Source organism: Pleurodeles waltl, chromosome 8, assembly GCF_031143425.1.
Source record: "Pleurodeles waltl isolate 20211129_DDA chromosome 8, aPleWal1.hap1.20221129, whole genome shotgun sequence".
NCBI lineage: Eukaryota > Metazoa > Chordata > Amphibia > Caudata > Salamandridae > Pleurodeles > Pleurodeles waltl.
In genome coordinates this window covers 213,409,201-213,431,549 of record NC_090447.1, presented here as the reverse complement: position 1 = coordinate 213,431,549, position 22,349 = coordinate 213,409,201, and the positions used below count along the sequence as shown (strand labels likewise).

General features: G+C 47.3%; 1 protein-coding gene across 2 annotated transcripts in view; it reads left to right on the top strand.

Moving 5' to 3' along the window:
* Positions 1-22,349, top strand: part of GABPA (GA binding protein transcription factor subunit alpha) — a 261,838-nt gene that overhangs the window by 111,076 nt on the left and 128,413 nt on the right. The window contains exon 5 of one of the 2 annotated variants that reach the window (XM_069204086.1): positions 22,023-22,097. The exons of the other annotated variant lie outside the window; for it this stretch is intronic. Coding sequence (XP_069060187.1) covers positions 22,023-22,097 — 75 coding nt within the window. The remainder of the gene's footprint in view (positions 1-22,022; positions 22,098-22,349) is intronic. 2 annotated transcript variants of the gene reach the window in all.

Here is a 22,349-nt window from a genome sequence, read left to right as displayed (position 1 = left end):
CTCCATTTGTCCTGCAGTGCCCTGGGAGCCACAGGCTCCAAAACCCAGACTTTCTGCCCTGGTTGAAATTCAACCAGTGCAGCCTTTTGGTCATACCAACACTTCTGGAGCTGTTGGCTGGCCTCAAGGTTTTTACTTGCCTTTTCCATGTACTCTGCCATCCTGGAGCGAAGGCCAAGTACATAGTCCACTATGTCTTGTTTAGGCTCATGAAGAGGTCTCTCCCAGCCTTCTTTCACAAGAGCTAGTGGTCCCCTTACAGGGTGGCCAAACAGAAGTTCAAAGGGTGAGAACCCTACTCCCTTCTGAGGCACCTCCCTGTAAGCGAAAAGCAGACATGGCAAGAGGACATCCCATCTCCTTTTGAGTTTTTCTGGGAGCCCCATGATCATGCCCTTTAATGTCTTGTTGAATCTCTCAACAAGGCCATTAGTTTGTGGATGATAGGGTGTAGTGAATTTATAAGTCACTCCACACTCATTCCACATGTGTTTTAGGTATGCTGACATGAAGTTGGTACCTCTGTCAGACACCACCTCCTTAGGGAAGCCCACTCTGGTAAAGATACCAATGAGGGCCTTGGCTACTGCAGGGGCAGTAGTCGACCTAAGGGGAATAGCTTCAGGATACCTAGTAGCATGATCACCTACTACTAGGATGTACATATTTCCTGAGGCTGTGGGAGGTTCCAGTGGACCCACTATGTCCACACCCACTCTTTCAAAGGGGACCCCCACCACTGGAAGTGGAATGAGGGGGGCCTTTGGATGTCCACCTGGCTTGACAGGTGGGACAGGAGGTGCAAAACTCCTTAACCTTCTGGGACATGTTGGGCCAGTAGAAGTGGTTGACTAACCTCTCCCACGTCTTGGTTTGTCCCAAATGCCCAGCAAGGGGAATATCATGGGCTAAGGTCAGAATGAACTCTCTGAACCCCTGAGGCACTACCACTCTCCTAGTGGCACCAGGTTTGCGATCTCTTGCCTCAGTGTACAGGAGTCCATCTTCCCAATAGACCCTATGTGTTCCATTTTTCTTGCCTTTGGACTCCTCAGCAGCTTGCTGCCTAAGGCCTTCAAGAGAGGGACAGGTTTCTTGTCCCTTACACAACTCTTCCCTTGAGGGTCCCCCTGGGCCCAAGAGCTCAACCTGATAAGGTTCCAGCTCCATAGGCTCAGTTCCCTCAGAGGGCAGAACTTCTTCCTGAGAAGAGGCTCTCTTTTTCTTGTTGTGTTGCAGCTGGTTTCCCAGCTGACTTTCCTTTTCTCTTGGTAGGCTGGGCCTTTCTTCCAGACTCCAGCTCTACTTTTTCACCCTGTGCCTTGCACTGTGCCCTTGTTTTGACACACACCAGTTCAGGGATACCCAGCATGGCTGCATAAGTTTTCAGTTCTACCTCAGCCCATGCTGAGGACTCCAGGTCATTTCCAAGCAAACAGTCTACTGGGATATTTGAGGAGACCACCACCTGTTTCAGGCCATTGACCCCTCCCCACTCTAAAGTTACCATTGCCATGGGATGTACTTTAGTTTGATTGTCAGCATTGGTGACTGGATAGGTTTGTCCAGTCAGGTATTGGCCAGGGGAAACCAGTTTCTCTGTCACCATGGTGACACTGGCACCTGTATCCCTCAGGCCCTCTACACTTGTCCCATTAATTAAGAGCTGCTGCCTGTATTTTTGCATGTTAGGGGGCCAGGCAGCCAGTGTGGCTAAATCCACCCCACCCTCAGAGACTAATGTAGCTTCAGTGTGACACCTGATTTGCTCCGGGCACACTGTTGATCCCACTTGGAGACTGGCCATTCCAGTTTTAGCTGGAGTGGAGTTAGAAGTGGTATCTTTCTTGGGACAGGCCTTGTCTCCAGTTTGGTGTCCAGACTGACTACAGCTATGACACCAGGCCTTTTTGGGATCAAAGTTTTTACCCTTGTACCCAGGATTGTTTTGTGAAGCGGCTCTGGGCCCACCCTCCTGTGCAGGTTTTTGGGGGCCTGTAGAAGACTCTTTACTATTTTTGTTTTTGGCTGTCTCACCACCTTTCCCCTTGGGAGGTTTTGTGACCCCTTTCTTTTGGTCACCCCCTGTGGAAGTTTTGGACACCCTAGTCTTGACCCAATGGTCCGCCTTCTTTCCCAATTCTTGGGGAGAAATTGGTCCTAGGTGTACCAGATGCTGATGCAGTTTATCATTTGAACAATTACTTAACAGGTGTTCTTTCACAAATAAATTGTACAGCCCATCATAATTACTTACACAACTGCCTTGAATCCAACCATCTAGTGTTTTCACTGAGTAGTCTACAAAGTCAACCCAGGTCTGGCTCGAGGATTTTTGAGCCCCCCTGAATCTAATCCTATACTCCTCAGTGAAGAATCCAAAGCCCTCAATCAGGGTACCCTTCATGAGGTCATAAGATTCTGCATCTTTTCCAGAGAGTGTGAGGAGTCTATCCCTCCACTTTCCTGTGAACATTTCCCAAAGGAGAGCACCCCAGTGAGATTTGTTCACTTTTCTGGTTACACAAGCCCTCTCAAAAGCTGTGAACCATTTGGTGATGTCATCACCATCTTCATATTTAGTTACAATCCCTTTAGGGATTTTCAACATGTCAGGAGAATCTCTGACCCTATTTATGTTGCTGCCACCATTGATGGGTCCTAGGCCCATCTCTTGTCTTTCCCCTTCTATGGCTAGGATCTGTCTTTCCAAAGCCAATCTTTTGGCCATCCTGGCTAACTGGATGTCCTCTTCACTGGAGTTATCCTCAGTGATTTCAGAGAGGTTGGTCCCTCCTATGAGGGAACCTGCATCTCTGACTATGATTTGTGGAGTCAGGGCTTGAGGCCCTGTCTTCCCTAGATAGGACTGGTAGGGGGGAATCACCCTCCAAGTCACTATCATCATCCTCTGTGTTGCCATCCTCAGAGGGGTTGGCTCTTTCAAACTCTGCCAAAAGCTCCTGGAGCTGTAGTTTGGAAGGTCTGGGGCCCATTACTATTTTCTTTAGTGTACAGAGTGACCTTAGCTCCCTCATCTTAAGATGGAGGGAAGGTGTGGTGTCGAGTTCCACCACATTCATCTCTGCACTAGACATTATGCTTCTAAAAGTTGGAATACTTTTTAAGAATCTAAAACTAGTTCTAGGTTCTAATTCAAACTTTCACAAAACTTTTAAACTCTAAAAGGAAATGCTAAACAGGGTCTAACACAAGGCCCTACCAGGACTTTTAAGAATTTAGAAAAATAGTTCAAATTGCAAAAAAATTTCTAATGACAATTTTTGGAATTTGTCGTGTGATCAGGTATTGGCTGAGTAGTCCAGCAAATGCAAAGTCTTGTACCCCACCGCTGATCCACCAATGTAGGATGTTGGCTCTGTATGCACTATTTCAAAGTAAGGAATAGTATGCACAGAGTCCAAGGGTTCCCCTTAGAGGTAAGATAGTGGCAAAAAGAGATAATACTAATGCTCTATTTTGTGGTAGTGTGGTCGAGCAGTAGGCTTATCCAAGGAGTAGTGTTAAGCATTTGTTGTACATACACACAGGCAATAAATGAGGAACACACACTCCGAGACAAATCCAGCCAATAGGTTTTGTTATAGAAAAATATATTTTCTTAGTTTATTTTAAGAACCACAGGTTCAAATTCTACATGTAATATCTCATTTGAAAGGTATTGCAGGTAAGTACTTTAGGAACTTTGAATCATTACATTAGCATGTATACTTTTTACATAAAACACAATAAGCTATTTTAAAAGTGGACACAGTGCAATTTTCACAGTTCCTGGGGGAGGTAAGTTTTTGTTAGTTTTGTCAGGTAAGTAAATCACTTACAAGTCTCAGGTTTGGGTCCAAGGTAGCCCACCGTTGAGGGTTCAGAGCAACCCCAAAGTTACCACACCAGCAGCTCAGGGCCGGTCAGGTGCAGAGGTCAAAGAGGTGCCCAAAACGCATAGGCTTCAATGGAGAGAAGGGGGTGCCCCGGTTCCGGTCTGCCAGCAGGTAAGTACCCGCGTCTTCGGAGGGCAGACCAGGGGGGTTTTGTAGGGCACCGGGGGGGGACACAAGTCCACACAGAAAGTACAACCTCAGCAGCGCGGGGGCGGCCGGGTGCAGTGTGCAAACAAGCGTCGGGTTCTCAATGGTTTTCAATGAGAGACCAAGGGATCTCTTCAGCGGTGCAGGCAGGCAAGGGGGGGGCTCCTCGGGGTAGCCACCACCTGGGCAAGGGGGAGGGCCTCCTGGGGGTCACTCCTGCACAGAAGTTCCGTTCCTTCAGGTGCTGGGGGCTGCGGGTGCAGGGTCTTTTCCAGCCGTCGGGACTTTAGGTTCAGGCAGTCGCGGTCTGGGGGGCCTCGGGATTCCCTCTGCAGGCGTCGCTGTGGGGGCTCAGGGGGGACAACTTTGGTTACTCACGGACTCGGAGTCGCCGGAGGGTCCTCCCTGAGGTGTTGGTTCTCCACCAGTCGAGTCGGGGTCGCCGGGTGCAGTGTTGCAAGTCTCACGCTTCTTGCAGGGAGTTGCAGGGGTCTTTAAGTCTGCTCCTTGAAACAAAGTTGCAGTTCTTTTGGAGCAGTGCCGCTGTCCTCGGGAGTTTCTTGTCTTTCTTGAAGCAGGGCAGTCCTCAGAGGATTCAGAGGTCGCTGGTCCCTTGGAAAGTGTAGCTGGAGCAGGGTTCTTTGGAAGGCAGGAGACAGGCCTGTAGGACTGGGGCCAAAGCAGTTGGTGTCTTCTGTTCTTCCTCTGCAGGGGTTTTTCAGCTCAGCAGTCTTCTTCTTCTTGTAGGTTTCAGGAATCTCAATTCTTAGGTTCAGGGAAGCCCTTAAATACTAAATTTAAGGGTGTGTTTAGGTCTGGGGGGTTAGTAGCCAGTGGCTACTAGCCCTGAGGGTGGGTACACCCTCTTTGTGCCTCCTCCCAAGGGGAGGGGGTCACATCCCTAATCCTATTGGGGAATCCTCCATCTGCAAGATGGAGGATTTCTAAAAGTTAGAGTCACTTCAGCTCAGGACACCTTAGGGGCTGTCCTGACTGGCCAGTGACTCCTCCTTGTTTTTCTCATTATTTTCTCCGGCCTTGCCGCCAAAAGTGGGGGCTGGGGCCGGAGGGGGCGGGCAACTCCACTAGCTGGAGTGTCCTGCGGTGCTGGAACAAAGGGCCTTTGAGGCTCACCGCCAGGTGTTACAGCTCCTGCCTGGGGGAGGTGTTAGCATCTCCACCCAGTGCAGGCTTTGTTACTGGCCTCAGAGTGACAAAGGCACTCTCCCCATGGGGCCAGCAACATGTCTCGGTTGTGGCAGGCTGGTGGAACCAGTCAGCCTACACAGATAGTCGGTTAAGGTTTCAGGGGGCACCTCTAAGGTACCCTCTGGGGTGTATTTCACAATAAAATGTACACTGGCATCAGTGTGCATTTATTGTGCTGAGAAGTTTGATACCAAACTTCCCAGTTTTCAGTGTAGCCATTATGGTGCTGTGGAGTCCGTGTTTGACAGACTCCCAGACCATATACTCTTATGGCTACCCTGCACTTACAATGACTAAGGTTTGGCTTAGACACTGTAGGGGCACAGTACTCATGTACTGGTGCCCTCACCTATGGTATAGTGCACCCTGCCTTAGGGCTGTAAGGCCTACTAGAGGGGTGACTTATCTATACTGCATAGGCAGTGTGAGGTTGGCATGGCACCCTGAGGGGAGTGCCATGTCGACTTACTCGTTTTGTTCTCCTCAGCACACACAAGCTGGCAAGCAGTGTGTCTGTGCTGAGTGAGGGGTCCCCAGGGTGGTATAAGATATGCTGCTGCCCTTAGAGACCTTCCCTGGCATCAGGGCCCTTGGTACCAGGGGTACCAGTTACAAGGGACTTACCTGGATGCCAGGGTGTGCCAATTGTGGAATCAAAAGTACAGGTTAGGGAAAGAACACTGGTGCTGGGGCCTGGTTAGCAGGTCTCAGCACACTTTCAATTCAAAACATAGCATCAGCAAAGGCAAAAAGTCAGGGGGTAACCATGCCAAGGAGGCATTTCCTTACAGAGCCGCAAAGACTCACCCCCTTTGTTACAGCGCCACAGGGCATCCCAGCTAGTGGAGATGCCCGCTCCTCCGGCCACTGCCCCCACTTTTGGTGGCAAGGCTGGAGGAAATGAGTCACCCCCAGTCAGGACAGCCCCTGAGGTGACTCTTACTTTTAGAAATCCTCCATCTTGTAGAAGGAGGATTCCCCCAATAGGATTAGGGATGTGCCCCCCCCTCCCCACAGGGAGGAGGCACAAAGAGGGTGTAGCCATCCTCAGGGCCAGTAGCCATTGGCTACTGCCCTCCCAGACCTAAACACACCCCTAAATTCAGTATTTAGGGTCTCCCAGAACCAAAGAAGACAGATTCCTGCAACCTAACGAAGAAGGACTGCTGACCTGAAGCCCTGCAGTGAAGACTGAGACGACAACTGATTTGGCCCCAGCCCCACTGGCCTGTCTCCCTACTTCGACGAAAACTGCACCAGCAACGCATCCAACAGGGACCAGCGACCTCTGAAGCCTCAGAGGACTGCTCTGCATCTAAAGGACCAAGAAGCTCCAGAGAACAGCGGCCCTGTTCAAGAAACTGCAACTTTCTGCAACAAAGAAACAACTTTCCACTCTGTACCCGACGCCCCCGGCTCGACCTGCGGAAAACTAACACTACAGGGAGGACTCCCCAGCGACTGCGAGCCTGTGAGTAGCCAGAGTTGACCCCCCCTGAGCCCCCACAGCGACGCCTGCAGAGGAAATACAGAGGCTCCCCCTGACCGCGACTGCCTGTAACAAGGAACCCGACGCCTGGAACCAGCACTGCACCCGCACCCGCAGCCCCCAGGACCTGTACGAACTGAACTCCAGTGCAGGAGCGACCCTCTGCCTAGCCCCACTAGGAGCCCCCCCCCCCCCCCCCCCCTGTGCCTGCCTGCATCGTTGAAGAGACCCCAGGGTCTCCCTATTGATTCCTATCTGAAACCCGACGCCTGTTTGCACTCTGAACCCGGCTGCCCCTGTGCCACTGAGGGTGTACTTTCTGTGCCTGCTTGGGTCTCTCTCCCCCCCCCCCCCCCCCCCCCCAATGCCCGACAAAACCCCCCTGGTCTGCCCTTCGAAGACGCGGGTACTTACCTGCTGGCAGACTGGAACCGGGGCACACCTATTTCCATTGAAGCCTATGTGTTTTGGGCACCACTTTGACCTCTGCACCTGACCAGCCCTGAGCTGCTGGTGTGGTAACTTTGGGGTTGCCTTGAACCCCCAACGGTGGGCTACCTTGGACCCAACTTTGAACCCTGTAAGTGTCTTACTTACCTGTGAACTTAACATTTACTTACCTCCCCCAGGAACTGTTGATTTTTGCACTGTCCACATTTAAAATAGCTTATTGCCATTTTTGTCAAAACTGTACATGCTATTGTGATTATTCAAAGTTCCTAGCATACCTGAGTGAAATACCTTTCATTTGAAGATTTGAAGAACTACTTGTAAATCTTGAACCTGTGGTTCTTAAAATAATCTAAGAAAAGACATTTTTCTATATAAAAACCTATTGGCCTGGAGTAAGTCTTTGAGTGTGTGTTCCTCATTTATTGCCTGTGTGTGTACAACAAATGCTTAACACTACCCTCTGATAAGCCTACTGCTCGACCACTCTACCACAAAACAGAGCATTAGAATTCTCTTTTTGCCACTATCTTACCTCTAAGGGGAACCCTTGGACTCTGTGCACACTATTTCTTACTTTGAAATAGTATATACAGAGCCAACTTCCTACACTTGCCGAGAAGATATCGGAGGTCTGTAGGAAGTTGGCTCTGTATGTACTATTTCAAAGTAAGGAATAGTATGCACAGAGTCCAAGGGTTCCCCTTAGAGGTAAGATAGTGGCAAAAAGAGATAATACTAATGCTCTATTTTGTGGTAGTGTGGTCGAGCAGTAGGCTTATCAAAGGAGTAGTGTTAAGCATTTGTTGTACATACACACAGGCAATAAATGAGGAACACACACTCGGAGACAAATCCAGCCAATAGGTTTTGTTATAGAAAAATATATTTTCTTAGTTTATTTTAAGAACCACAGGTTCAAATTCTACATGTAATATCTCATTTGAAAGGTATTGCAGGTAAGTACTTTAGGAACTTTGAATCATTTCATTAGCATGTATACTTTTTACATAAAACACAATAAGCTGTTTTAAAAGTGGACACTTAGTGCAATTTTCACAGTTCCTGGGGGAGGTAAGTTTTTGTTAGTTTTGTCAGGTAAGTAAATCACTTACAAGTCTCAGGTTTGGGTCCAAGGTAGCCCACCGTTGGGGGTTCAGAGCAACCCCAAAGTTATCACACCAGCAGCTCAGGGCCGATCAGGTGCAAAGGTCAAAGAGGTGCCCAAAGCACATAGGCTTCAATGGAGAGAAGGGGGTGCCCCGGTTCCAGTCTGCCAGCAGGTAAGTACCCGCGTCTTCGGAGGGCAGACCAGGGGGGTTTTGTAGGGCACCGGGGGGGACACGAGTTCACACAAAAAGTACACCCTCAGCGGCACTGGGGCGGCCGGGTGCAGTGTAGAACCAAGCGTCGGGTTTTCAATGTAAATCAATGCGAGATCAAGGGATCTCTTCAGCGTTGCAGGCAGGCAAGGGGGGGGCTCCTCGGGGTAGCCACCACCTGGGCAAGGGAGAGGGCCTCCTGGGGGTCACTCCTGCACAGGAGTTCCGTTCCTTTCGGTGCTGGGGGCTCCTGGTGCAGAGTCTTTTCCAGCCGTCGGGAAATGGAGTTCAGGCAGTCGCGGTCAAGGGGGAGCCTCGGGATTCCCTCTGCAGGCGTCGCTGTGGGGGCTCAGGGGGACAACTTTGGTTACTCACGGTCTCGGAGTCGCCGGAGGGTCCTCCCTGAGGTGTTGGTTCTCCACCAGTCGAGTCGGGGTCGCCGGGTGCAGTGTTGCAAGTCCCACGCTTCTTGCGGGGAGTTGCAGGGGTCTTTAAGTCTGCTCCTTGAAACAAAGTTGCAGTTCTTTTGGAGCAGTAGACAATCAAGGGGGAGGTCTGTACTGACTACCACCCTTCTCCAGCTAAAAGTCCCACCCACTTCTATGGGCACAAAAGCCACAGGCCTAACAGTGACCCTGTCTGGGCTAACTCTTACTCTGGCAGTCTCACCTGGGTTGTACTGGTTTGAGAACACCAGCCTGTCATGCACAATAGTGTGACTGGCACAAGTGTCTCTCAGGGCAGTGGCTGGGATTCCATTCACCAGTAGGTGGTGGAAGTGTCTACTTCCCTCTGGAATCTCCAACTCACCTGTTGGGCCCTTTTTCCAGTTGAAGGCTATGAAGACCTCCTCATCTGAGGAGTCATCCCCAATGGCTACACTGGTCACCCCTGGGATTTTGCTAGGGGGTTTGTTTTTGGGACAAGAAGTGTCCTTGGTGTGGTGCCCTGTCTGTCTACAGTTATGGCACCATGCCTTAGTGGCATCCCAGTTCTTACCCTGGTACCCACCTTTGTTTTGGGTCGTGTCTCGGGGCCCACCCACCTGTTCTGGTTTTTGGGGGCCTACAGAGGACTCTTTTTTTCTTTGTTTCTAGTGTCACCCACTTTCTCCTGGGGAGTCTTTGTAACCCCTTTCTTTTGGTCACCCCCAGTGGAAGTTTTGGTTACCCTAGTCTTGACCCAGTGGTCTGCCTTCTTTCCCAATTCTTGGGGAGGAATTGGATCTAGGTCTACCAGATACTGATGCAACTTTTCATTGAAGCAGTTACTTAAAATGTGTTCTTTCATAAACAAATTATAAAGCCCAACATAGTCATGCACTTCATTTCCAGTTACCCAACCATCCTGTGTTTTCACTGAGTAGTCTACAAAATCAACCCAGGTCTGGCTCGAGGATTTTTGAGCCCCCCTGAATCTAATCCTATACTCCTCAGTGGAGAATCCAAAGCCCTCAATCAGGGTACCCTTCATGAGGTCATAGGATTCTGCATCTTTTCCAGAGAGTGTGAGGAGTCTATCCCTACACTTTCCAGTGAACATTTCCCAAAGGAGAGCACCCCAGTGAGATTTGCTTACTTTTCTGGTTACACAAGCCCTCTCAAAAGCTGTGAACCATTTGGTGATGTCATCACCATCTCATATTTAGTTACAATCCCTTTAGGGATTTTCAACATGTCAGGAGAATCTCTGACCCTATTTATGTTGCTGCCACCATTGATGGGTCCTAGGCCCATCTCTTGTCTTTCCCTTTCTATGGCTAGGATCTGTCTTTCCAAAGCCAATCTTTTGGCCATCCTGGCTAACTGGATGTCCTCTTCACTGGAGTTATCCTCAGTGATTTCAGAGAGGTTGGTCCCTCCTGTGAGGGAACCAGCATCTCTGACTTTTATTTGTGGAGTCAGGGCTTGACAGGCCCTGTTCTCCCTAGATAGGACTGGTGGGGGGGAATCACCCTCCAAGTCACTATCATCATCCTCTGTGTTGCCATCCTCAGAGGGGTTGGCTCTTTCAAACTCTGCCAACAGCTCCTGGAGCTGTAGTTTGGAAGGTCTGGAGCCCATTGCTATTTTCTTTATTTTACAGAGTGACCTTAGCTCTCTCATCTGGAGATGGAGGTAAGGTGTGGTGTCGAGTTCCATCACATTCACATCTGTGCTAGACATTATGCTTCTAAAAGTTGGAATACTTTTTAAGAAACTAAAACTAGTTCTAGGATCTAATTCAAACTTTTACCAAACTTTTTAAACTCTAAAAGGAAATGCTAACCGGGACTAATACAAGGCCCTAGCAGGACTTAAAAAAATGTAGAAAAATTTCAAATTGCAAAAATCAATTTCTAATGAAAATTTTTGGAATTTGTCGTGTGATCAGGTGTTGGCTGAGTAGTCCAGCAAATGCAAAGTCTTGTACCCCACCGCTGATCTTCCAATGTAGGAAGTTGGCTCTGTATGTACTATTTCAAAGTAAGGAATAGTATGCACAGAGTCAAAGGGTTCCCCTTAGAGGTAAGATAGTGGCAAAAAGAGATAATACTAATGCTCTATTTTGTGGTAGTGTGGTCGAGCAGTAGGCTTATCAAAGGAGTAGTGTTAAGCATTTGTTGTACATACACACAGGCAATAAATGAGGAACACACACTCAGAGACAAATCCAGCCAATAGGTTTTGTTATAGAAAAATATCTTTTCTTAGTTTATTTTAAGAACCACAGGTTCAAATTCTACATGTAATATCTCATTTGAAAGGTATTGCAGGTAAGTACTTTAGGAACTTTGAATCATTTCATTAGCATGTATACATTTTACATAAAACACAATAAGCTGTTTTAAAAGTGGACACTTAGTGCAATTTTCACAGTTCCTGGGGGAGGTAAGTTTTTGTTAGTTTTGTCAGGTAAGTAAATCACTTACAAGTCTCAGGTTTGGGTCCAAGGTAGCCCACCGTTGGGGGTTCAGAGCAACCCCAAAGTTACCACACCAGCAGCTCAGGGCCGGTCAGGTGCAGAGTTCAAAGTGGTGCCCAAAACGCATAGGCTTCAATGGAGAGAAGGGGGTGCCCCGGTTCCAGTCTGCCAGCAGGTAAGTACCTGCGTCTTCGGAGGGCAGACCAGGGGGGTTTTGTAGGGCACCGGGGGGGACACGAGTTCACACAAAAAGTACACCCTCAGCGGCACTGGGGCGGCCGGATGCAGTGTAGAACCTAGCGTCGGGTTTTCAATGTAAATCAATGAGAGATCAAGGGATCTCTTCAGCGTTGCAGGCAGGCAAGGGGGGGGCTCCTCGGGGTAGCCACCACCTGGGCAAGGGAGAGGGCCTCCTGGGGGTCACTCCTGCACAGGAGTTCCGTTCCTTTCGGTGCTGGGGGCTGCGGGTGCAGAGTCTTTTCCATCCGTCGGGAAATGGAGTTCAGGCAGTCGCGGTCAAGGGGGAGCCTTGGCATTCCCTCTGCAGGCGTCGCTGTGGGGGCTCAGGGGGGACAACTTTGGTTACTCACGGTCTCGGAGTCGCCGGAGGGTCCTCCCTGAGGTGTTGGTTCTCCACCAGTCGAGTCGGGGTCGCCGGGTGCAGTGTTGCAACGTTGTCACGCTTCTTGCGGGGAGTTGCAGGGGTCTTTAAGTCTGCTCCTTGAAACAACGTTGCAGTTCTTTTGGAGCAGTGCCGCTGTCCTCGGGAGTTTCTTGTCTTTCTTGAAGTCGAGCAGTCCTCAGAGGATTCAGAGGTCGCTGGTCCCTTGGAAAGCGTCGCTGGAGCAGGGTTCTTTGGAAGGCAGGAGACAGGCCGGTAGGACTGGGGCCAAAGCAGTTGGTGTCTTCTGTTCTTCCTCTGCAGCGGTTTTTCAGCTCGGCAGTCTTCTTCTTCTTGTAGTTTCAGTAATCTCAATTCTTAGGTTCAGGGGAGCCCTTAAATACTAAATTTAAGGGCGTGTTTAGGTCTGGGGGGTTAGTAGCCAATGGCTACTAGCCCTGAGGGTGGGTACACCCTCTTTGTGCCTCCTCCCAAGGGGAGGGGGAGTCACATCCCTAATCCTATTGGGGGAATCCTCCATCTGCAAGATGGAGGATTTCTAAAAGTTAGTCACCTCAGCTCAGGACACCTTAGGGGCTGTCCTGACTGGCCAGTGACTCCTCCTTGTTGTTTTCTTGGTTTCCTCCGGCCTTGCCGCCAAAAGTGGGGGCCGTGGCCGGAGGGGGCGGGCAACTCCCTAGCTGGAGTGTCCTGCGGTGCTGTGACAAAGGGGTGAGCCTTTGAGGCTCACCGCCAGGTGTTACAGCTCCTGCCTGGGGGAGGTGTTAGCATCTCCACCCAGTGCAGGCTTTGTTACTGGCCTCAGAGTGACAAAGGCACTCTCCCCATGGGGCCAGCAACATGTCTCTAGTGTGGCAGGCTGCTGGAACCAGTCAGCCTACACAGGTAGTTGGTTAATGTTTCAGGGGGCACCTCTAAGGTGCCCTCTGTGGTGTATTTTACAATAAAATGTACACTGGCATCAGTGTGCATTTATTGTGCTGAGAAGTTTGATACCAAACTTCCCAGTTTTCAGTGTAGCCATTATGGTGCTGTGGAGTTCGTGTAAAACAGACTCCCAGACCATATACTCTTATGGCTACCCTGCACTTACAATGTCTAAGGTATTGCTTAGACACTGTAGGGGCACAGTGCTCATGCACTGGTGCCCTCACCTATGGTATAGTGCACCCTGCCTTAGGGCTGTAAGGCCTACTAGAGGGGTGACTTCTCTATACCTGCATAGGCAGTGAGAGGCTGGCATGGCACCCTGAGGGGAGTGCCATGTCGACTTACTCCTTTTGTTCTCACCAGCACACACAAGCTGGCAAGCAGTGTGTCTGTGCTGAGTGAGGGGTCTCCAGGGTGGCATAAGACATGCTGCAGCCCTTAGACCTTCCTTGGCATCAGGGCCCTTGGTACCAGGGGTACCACTTACAAGGGACTTATCTGGATGCCAGGGTGTGCCAATTGTGGATACAATGGTACATTTTAGGTGAAAGAACACTGGTGCTGGGGCCTGGTTAGCAGGGTCCCAGCACACTTCTCAGTCAAGTCAGGATCAGGCAAAAAGTGGGGGGTAACTGCAACAGGGAGCCATTTCTTTACAAGGTCTGATCCTGGACCTTGAATAATTAAATACATGTATAACAAAGCAAGATTTCCATAGGATGACAAGGAAGAAAATCTCGGAGGCCTTTTTTTTTTTTTTTTTTTTTTTTTAGCAGTTTTGAAGAATCATTATTTTTATTAGGTATTTTTTTGTATTCCACATGAATGCCTAAGTGTCAAGTTGAAAACAAACCTGTAGAGCTCAAGGTACTACCATTTGGCCTCTAGTCTTAGAGTGTATTTTGTCACTGGTCCTGCTAAGAGAAGGACACGAAGTATACCCATTCCTCCACAGTGAATCAGTACAGCAACTGAAGCCAAATGTGACAGCTGTGTCTAAACCTATTGTCCAAGACAGGCTTATTGATAAATCATTCTATCATGCTACTGTCACAATACCTAGAGTTTCTTAGTAGATGCCTTATGGAACTGATGAAGACATTATCTGATGTTCACTTTGATCTTAAAAATGTCAGAATGATTTTTGACTTCGCACACCTACTCATAAGACTACAAGGCTGTTTGAGTTAATGCCGGCCTGCATCCTCTGTCCAACACGAGTATCATTAATTCGGAGCACTTACTGTGATACCCCATCCCCACATTGAATTGGTAACTGTAGTGTTTGAACAAGATGCAAGACAGCAGGGGAATGTTCACCTCTTCCAAAGGTCTAAAAGTGGTCACAGGTGCATCACTCACCATATGTAGAGCTCATATCAGGGATCCGATATTAAGGGCCAGATATACGTAGCTTTGGATTTGTGATTCCCTAATAGCAAATGTTTGAGATTCCCTATTAGGAAATTGTAAATAGATATGAACAAGAGTGTGTTTTATACTGTTTGCGATTCCCAGTGGGTCGCAATTGACCTACATCATTAATGTTCATGAGGTAGGTTGCAATTTGCTAAAAAAAAAACACTGCAATGGTTGCCTGTTGGAGACCGCAGGCCATGTCTGTGATTTCTTTTAAGTAAAGCAATTTTTTTGTTTTTTATTTATTTTTGAATTTTATTATTATTTATTTTTTTTAAAGAAAAACTGAATGCTTTAGCCTGCACACCACACAATTCCAATTACACCACACAATGCCTCTCCCAGCCAAGCAGTTGTAATGCCATACAATTCCACCCAAGTCCACCACACATGCCACACATTTTTAATCGGCAGCACACAACCACCACAGTTTCACAACACACAATGCCACAAAATGTTACTCTACACAAAGCCACTCTACACCAGTCGCTCCACTCCACTGTACCACTCCATACCACACAGTGCCTCTCCACTCAACCAAGTAGATCTCATATAGGATAGAACGAACAGCCTTGCTTGTGCTTGTTTTGTTGGTGTGAGGTTTGGAATAAATAATAAAACTGAAAAAAGTTGGTCCTTGTAGGTGCTTTCGGTGGGGGTGGAGGGGCGGGTTGGAGGGGGAGAGGGATGAAAGTAGCTCTTTCCTGCCCTCCTGTATCTTTGATGCCTCCTCATCTGGGAAAAGACTTTTGTTTACAGTGCCCTATGGCTTTGGCTGTTTTCTTTGCCCTTTCCACTCTCCCTCTACGGGGGGCATGTCTGTTTTCCTCATTATTAGAGAGCCAGAGAGCCATGCTCCACATTGGACGACATATACCTAGAATCTTCTGCTGTGAGATGCAATGCAGCATAGGTAGAATTATTTTTTTTTTTTTTCTTTCTAAATATCCTGGCTTCTAAAAGAAATCATGTTTTCCCTTTCCACCTTTATCTGTACCCCAAACGCGTTGACAGTTCCCTTAACTATCCTATGATAATTGGAAATGCCATATGCAGCAGGGGGCCTTGAAGGACATGTGTCTACATGTTCTTCTGGAGAGTCCTCCTCAATTTCCTCTCATAGTGTCTCTTCCTCACCATGTGCTTCAAGTTCGGCTTCTTCTGCTTCATGTTGTATACTCGTGAACTCTTCCTCTCCTGAACTCTGGGCAGTTTTAAGTATTTTTGCTTTCTGCCTTGGTCTTTTATTGTCTGCAGGAACAAGGATATTATGTTGCTCCATAGATTCCTCGGAGGCCCTCTTCTTTTTAACTGTCAACTTTATCTCTCTCAGGTACCCTGATCTTCCTTTTGACATCAGCAATGTTATAACTTTTCTTGTCCCTGTGTGGTGTGGTTGATCTTTTGAAGCCGCCTGTCCCTACTCTCCCTACTCTTAAGTTGAACCAGAGCATTTAGGTAACTGTTTCTCTTTAGACATAGTAGGAAGGGAAGACTCTTGAGCTACTTCCTCTGCAAGCCTTTTCAGCATTGAGGGTGTTTGAAATGTCCTTTCTGCAGGGTCACCCCCAAACTTTTTCTCTTCCTCCTCTTTTTCTGACCTCATTTTTGCTGGCTTTAGGACTTTGCGCACTTTGCCACTGCTAATCAGTGATAAAGTGCATATGCTCTCTTTAAAACATGGTGACATTGGCTCATACCCAATTGGCTTATTTAATTGACTTGTAAGTCCCTAGTCAAGTGCACTACATGTGCCCAGGGCCTGTAAAGTAAATGCTACTAGTGGGCTGCAGCACTGGTTGTGCCACCCACATAAGTAGCCCTCTAACCATGTCTCAGGCCTGCAACTGCAAGGCCTGTGTGTGCAGTTCCACTGCTAATTCGACTTGGCATTTAAAAGTACTTGCCAAGCCTTAAACTACCCTTTTTCTACATATGTCACCCCTAAGGTAAGGCCCTAGGTAACCCATAGGGCAGGGTGCTATGTAGTTAAAGGCAGGACATGAACCTGTGTGTTTTATATGTCCTGGTAGTATGAAACTCCTTAATTTGTTTTACACTGCTGTGAGGCCTGCTCCTTTCATAGGATAGCACTAGGGCTACCCTCATATACAGTTTGAGTGCTAGATTCTGATCTGAAAGGGGTAAGCAAGTCAAATTTTGTATGGCCAGAATGGTAATAGAAGATCCTGCTTATTGGTGTAGTTGGATTTAATATTTCTATTCTAGAAATACCACTTTTAGAAAGTGAACATTTCTCTACACTCAAATCCTTTGGTGCCTTACAGCCTGTCTCCAACCCACATCTGGCTGGGTTAGTTGACCGCTCCCTTGTGCAGTTCACTCAGACAACCCCAAACACAGGATGCTCAGTCACACCTGCACATATCTGCATACTGAATGGGTTTTCCTGGGCTGGGATTGTGGAGGGCCTGGCACTTACATGTCAAAGGACATTGGCCTGCCCTCGTTTAATGGGCTGCCAAGCCCCCTACTGGGACCCTGGCAGACAGGATGGAACTGAAAGGGGACCTTGTGCACTTCTAAGCCACTCTTTGAAGTCTCCCCCACTTCAAAGGCACTTTTGCGTATTTAAATAGGGTCTCTGACCCTACCAACGTAGACACTTCTGCTTGACACAACACTTCTTGACAAAACACTGCCTGGGAAAGAAACTCTGCACCAGAACCTGCATCCTGCCAAGAGAAGCTGCTTGACCTCCCAAAGAACTCACCTGACTGCTTTGCTGTAAAGGACTGCTGCCTTGCTGTTGCCCTGCTGCCTGCCTGCCCTCTGGCTCTGCGGAGAAGTGCTCTCCAAGGGCTTGGATTGAGCTTGCCTCTTGTTCTTTGAAGAACTCCTTGTGCGGCGAAAATCGAAGCACAGCCTGCCGGAATTGACGCACAGCCTGCACATTCCGATCCAGAACAACGCAGCCTGGCTCCCTGAGTGGAGACCGATGCAGCACCAGTACTGCGACTGTAACTTTGACGCACGGCCCGCTGGATCGACGCATTGCTGAGCAGGAACGACACAGCCTGACTTCCTGCGAGGAACAGTCGACCCAGCGCCTACCGTGTGACAGACATTTCCCCCCCCATCGCCCACCAGATCAATGCAGCTCCTGTGACTTCGTCCTGCAAGCCCAGGATTTCTCTGCATGGTCCCTGGGGCGTCCAAGTACCCCGCAATCCGAAGGGTATTCAAGCCTGCGTGCCGGAAATTGAAGCAAAGCCGTTGCAGTTTGGATGCCTTGTCTTTTGTTTGCCGCCTTAGCTTTTTGGAGTGGGCACTATGAACTTGGGTCCTTCCTTTGAGAACTGTCCGCTTCCTGCTGGATAACTTTGAAGTATGGGTCCTAGTGTTTGCCATGACTTTCCTCAGCCTCATTTTCTTCTTCAGAGAAACCTGTCTCCGCCATCAACAGTACATTCTCCCTCTGCTTCTCAAACTCTGATCACTATCTCATGCCTGCTGTGCTGCCACTCAGTGGGCAAGAAATACCTTGTCTTTATAAATGAGTCTTTGACGCTACCCTTATCTTTTCAAGAGCCAGGTTTTGGCACGCAGAACTTGTATACTGGATGCTTAAGGTGAACTTCCTATAAAAGTGTGGGCAGAACTTGAAAATTGTGTTCATGCTTCAAGATGGTGTTGTGAGAAAGATTCTTGTGACCCAACCCATACCATTCTACTAGTACTCTCTGAAAATTCTCGCAAAACAAACCTTGGTGGAGCTCCAAGATTTGGTACATCCTAGAGCAGTGGTTCCCATCCTGTGGTCTGGGGACCCCTGGGGGTCTGCAAAGCCTCCTCAGGGGGTCCGTGACTGCTTAGGAAATTTAATAATACTAACAGATTAGGTCCCCAGTTTTCAGTAATGGCACATTGGTGGGGAAGGGGAGGGAGGGTCGGGGGGGGGGGACCCCAGATTCCAATAATTCAGTGGGGGTCCCCGGGTTCCAGTACTGATACACTGGGGGTCCACAGAAGTAAAAAGGTTGGGCACCAATGTCCTAGAGGTTTTTATCAGCTTCCCACCATGTCGATGGTGGTGTTTTCCGCAGGAACTCCCTTAGTGCACCTCCAAACCCTATGGCAAAAAAATAAATTAAAAAAAATAAAAGTGGTGCTCACATAATGGGACCTCGTGAAAGTAGTCTGCATTGTACCCTGGTCCCTGCCTATGTCAAACCTGAGCAAAGATAGGAAAAAGGTTTGTACTAGAACACTTTTGCTCTCAACCAGTAAATAGTGGAATCATCCACAGCATGCTGCAAACTTGGTAGTTATTATTTTTTGTTAATTTAAGCATAGGGATGTTGAATGGTCAATAATAGACAGCAGTCAGACTTCTGCATTATGGAAAGACTTTAGGGAAAAGAAAGTCCGATGATTTGTTTGTAAATGGCAACAAATGAAACTTTTAATGAGGCAATAACCCTCAGTGATATAGTATACAGCAAGAAGGTAAGTGGTTCTGTGAAAGATCCTTGATGTCACTTGCAGGATTTTCATACAGAGGAGAACCATTGCGCTGAATGAGTGTGGTCTTCGAGATAGGTGGTCAGTAAGGGGAGTGCTGCGCCCCCCCCATTGCTTCTAGTGTTGATAGCAAGATGCTGTGATTTACTGTGTTAAAGGCCGCTGGCTTTAACAGGAGCATGACAACAGACAGTAGTTGTTGCATTGAGGAATGCTGTGTAGTTGAGTCTGCAGAAACACAACAGCAATAGGTTACCAGCTTTGTGGTCCAGGCTAACTCTGTTGAAGACCAAACCCTCAAGAAGTTTGGAGAGGGATAAAAGGTCAACGGAGTTGGATGGTTTAGCACAAGCCAAGTTTTCATGGAAGTAGTGATTGTTGGAAGCGTTTTGGTAGATGGAGAATTTGAAACATGGAGATAGATTTGTATATCGGTGGAATAAAAAAGCCAAAGGGTGTGCATGACATACAGGCCAAGAAGAGGACGGAGTTCTACTTGGTGGTTGGAAAGTAAAGGTTGGACTGTGGTGAAAGCAAGTGGTGGAGAAATCGTCTTGTAAGAGGAGAAAGGGTAGGACTCATACACTTACAGTATTTGATTAGAAGGATACCGAAAGATTAACACAAAGTTGAGTGGGTTTGAAAGGTGGAGGATGACATTGAAGGGCCATGTGTATTTCTTTGTGTGTAGAGCTGAGTTTGGAAGTAGACTGCCTGGGCGAGTGTAGACTTAAACATATCAATGGATAGCTTGCAGGGCACAAGGTTTCTTTCTCCTTTTAAAGTGGTGCATGCAGAAATGTGTTCTCAGAGAGTGAATGAGAGAGTAATCTGTGACTGAAGGTAAGGGGTTTTCAGTGTAAAGATAATGGTAGTCGATGAAGTAGGAAGACTGATTTTGTTGAATATGTGTTCCAAGAGTCAATGAAGAGAAGATCTAGACAGTTGGAGATTGAAGGTGGTGCTTAAAATCCTCAATGATGCTAGTGGCTTTGCAGGCATAACTTGCATATCTGGAATAAGTTGGGGTATGAAGAAAATGGTAATGAGACTTGTGTCTGAGAACAAAATCTGAGGAGGGGCTAACGCTGGAAAATGTGTTGGGGAGAGAAATTGTAGGTAACCATGGAAAAATTGTTCAAGGATCCACCTTTTGTTAATGGCTGATGGCATATTGCTAGAGCAAAGAACCACTTGTTTCTGGGGCAGAAAAAAGTGGTGGAGCAGGCTTGCTCAGACTGAAAACCACCTCAGTGATAGTTATATTTTGCTTTAGTTATCCAATCATTGTGGAAGGCATCCGGTTAAACATTCATTTGTGTGCCTTCATTTAAGTGGAGGGATAAGGGGGAAGGGTAAATGTATTCTGAGTTCCATCAGCAGAATTGGATAACATGGAGTTGCGTTTCCTGCTTAGACACAAACTATTTTAGCATAGGGTAGCGTGAGGTTTTTCAGAGGTGGGACATTGGTCTCCTCGAATGAAAGGTAGAGGAATACTATTGTGGATGTAAGGAAAAATGGGACGGGCAATCGAAGCTTGTCACCAATAATGAGTGCTAAAAGAATTAGCATAGCCTTAGTCTCCCTGGGGAACAGTGGGAGGTTTGATCAGAGAGATCTCATTAAAGTATAGCAGTTTAATAGAGAAAGAGATTATAAAGGTGAAGTAGATTGGCAGTGGTTCCAGGGAGGTTATGAAAAGAGAGGCACTATGATAGGACTGTCATGAGGAGAACTGTTGACCAGTGGTTTGGCTATGTGACACTTTGACAAGTCCTTCAGAAAACAGAGCTACAGATTGTAATAGATTTTTGCCTATTTCATGCATAATCAGTTGTCGCAGTCACATCTTTGTTAAGTTGGAAGCACCAACTCTCAGTGGAGTTTTGTAGAAGGTTTGTAGGTGGAATGCTTCCTTAATGAATGATGAGCTGAGAGCTTAGGGAACTGTCGTTGAGGGGCGTGTTTGGATGACCAGGAGTAGTGCCTGAAAATACAAGCATTGAGTATCTTGGTAACCTATTTTTCACGCAGCTCACATTGCAGTCTTTCCTAAATGTTGTGCCTTTTGGCCTCCTAATTATCCAAGTGTTCTGTTGGGGGCGGGTCAGGCATGGTTTCCAAGCAACAGACTTGAGAATGGGATGCCAATATGCTCAACCACTGCCATGTGGATGCGGGGCGCAGGTTACAGAGTGCTGAATGCTCTTTAGCTGATGTCAGCAGATTTAGTGGATGGTGGGCAATGGTGCCTCTTTAGGACGGACTTTGTGCACTTTACTCTTCTACCTATCCTTATTGTTCGGCTAGTCCTCTGTTTTCTTGTTGCTATTTTCAGTGATACTGAAATATATTACTGGTTGTTCTGGTGTGATAGCGTTAAATGTGCTACTTTCAGATGGATGATATTAAACTACGTTTGAATTTGCATGTCTTAACAGCACGTACTACGTGCTTCAAGCTTGTACTTAACTGAGACTGGTTATGTGAACAATAGATTCATAGCTGTATAGCACTTAGTGCCATGTCGACCTACTTGACAGTGCCAGTGAATCAAAAATTAATTCCCAGAAACCTGTTAGAAAGGATGAGCAAAGACGTTCAGAACCTTTTGTATTATATCATGGACTGTGGCACTTGGCACCAGAATAAGGACATTGCAGCGAAACTTGTGCAACATATGATCTGATTGATTATTACCACTGATCAACCCTCCCTGTTATTAACCCACCTACCCTATCCCAGTAGCTGAGCCGGACATGCAGAGCATCCTCTTCATGTGTCCAATCCCTCCTAGTGCTTCTACCTGCATGAAGCCATGCATATAAGTGACCTGAAATGGATGCAGTGCAACACATTTGGTGCTTTGAAAAATCCACAAATAAGTTTGGTCCGTTGAAGTTAGAGGTGTTTAGCATGCTTATCTGTATATGCTTGTGAGGAAAGGAAAACAGTCTTTACAAAACCAATTTTTTTCTGCCTATGTCTTCCAAGTGCACACTTCTTCATTGCAAAAGATCTAAAACACAATCACACAATGTGTTTTATTGTGTTTAGAAAACTACATGCCTTCTGTTACAGCTGTTCGGATACTGTACTTTTTCTTTTTTTCCCCTTCTTCCCATCACATCATTAAAAATAAGGACAATTCATAGAGGTGTTGGAAGAACGAGGGGGAGTGCATCATCTTGTTTGGGAAATGAATTCAGGGCAAGAAGGTTGGTACTTTTAATTAGTAATTGTTGATATTACATTATGAATCTCATAATAAGCTCACACTGGCTGGAGTGTAGTTATGGGTGCACCTGCATTCTTAACTCAATCTCCGGTGTTTGTCTTTAAAAACCTAATTGGTTGTTGTTTGAACAAGCCACACAATTCAATGCTAACTTGACTTAGTATACAATTCTATGAAAATAAATTATATTTATATCATGAAATTATATGTTTAGGATTTTAGGAGAGAATAC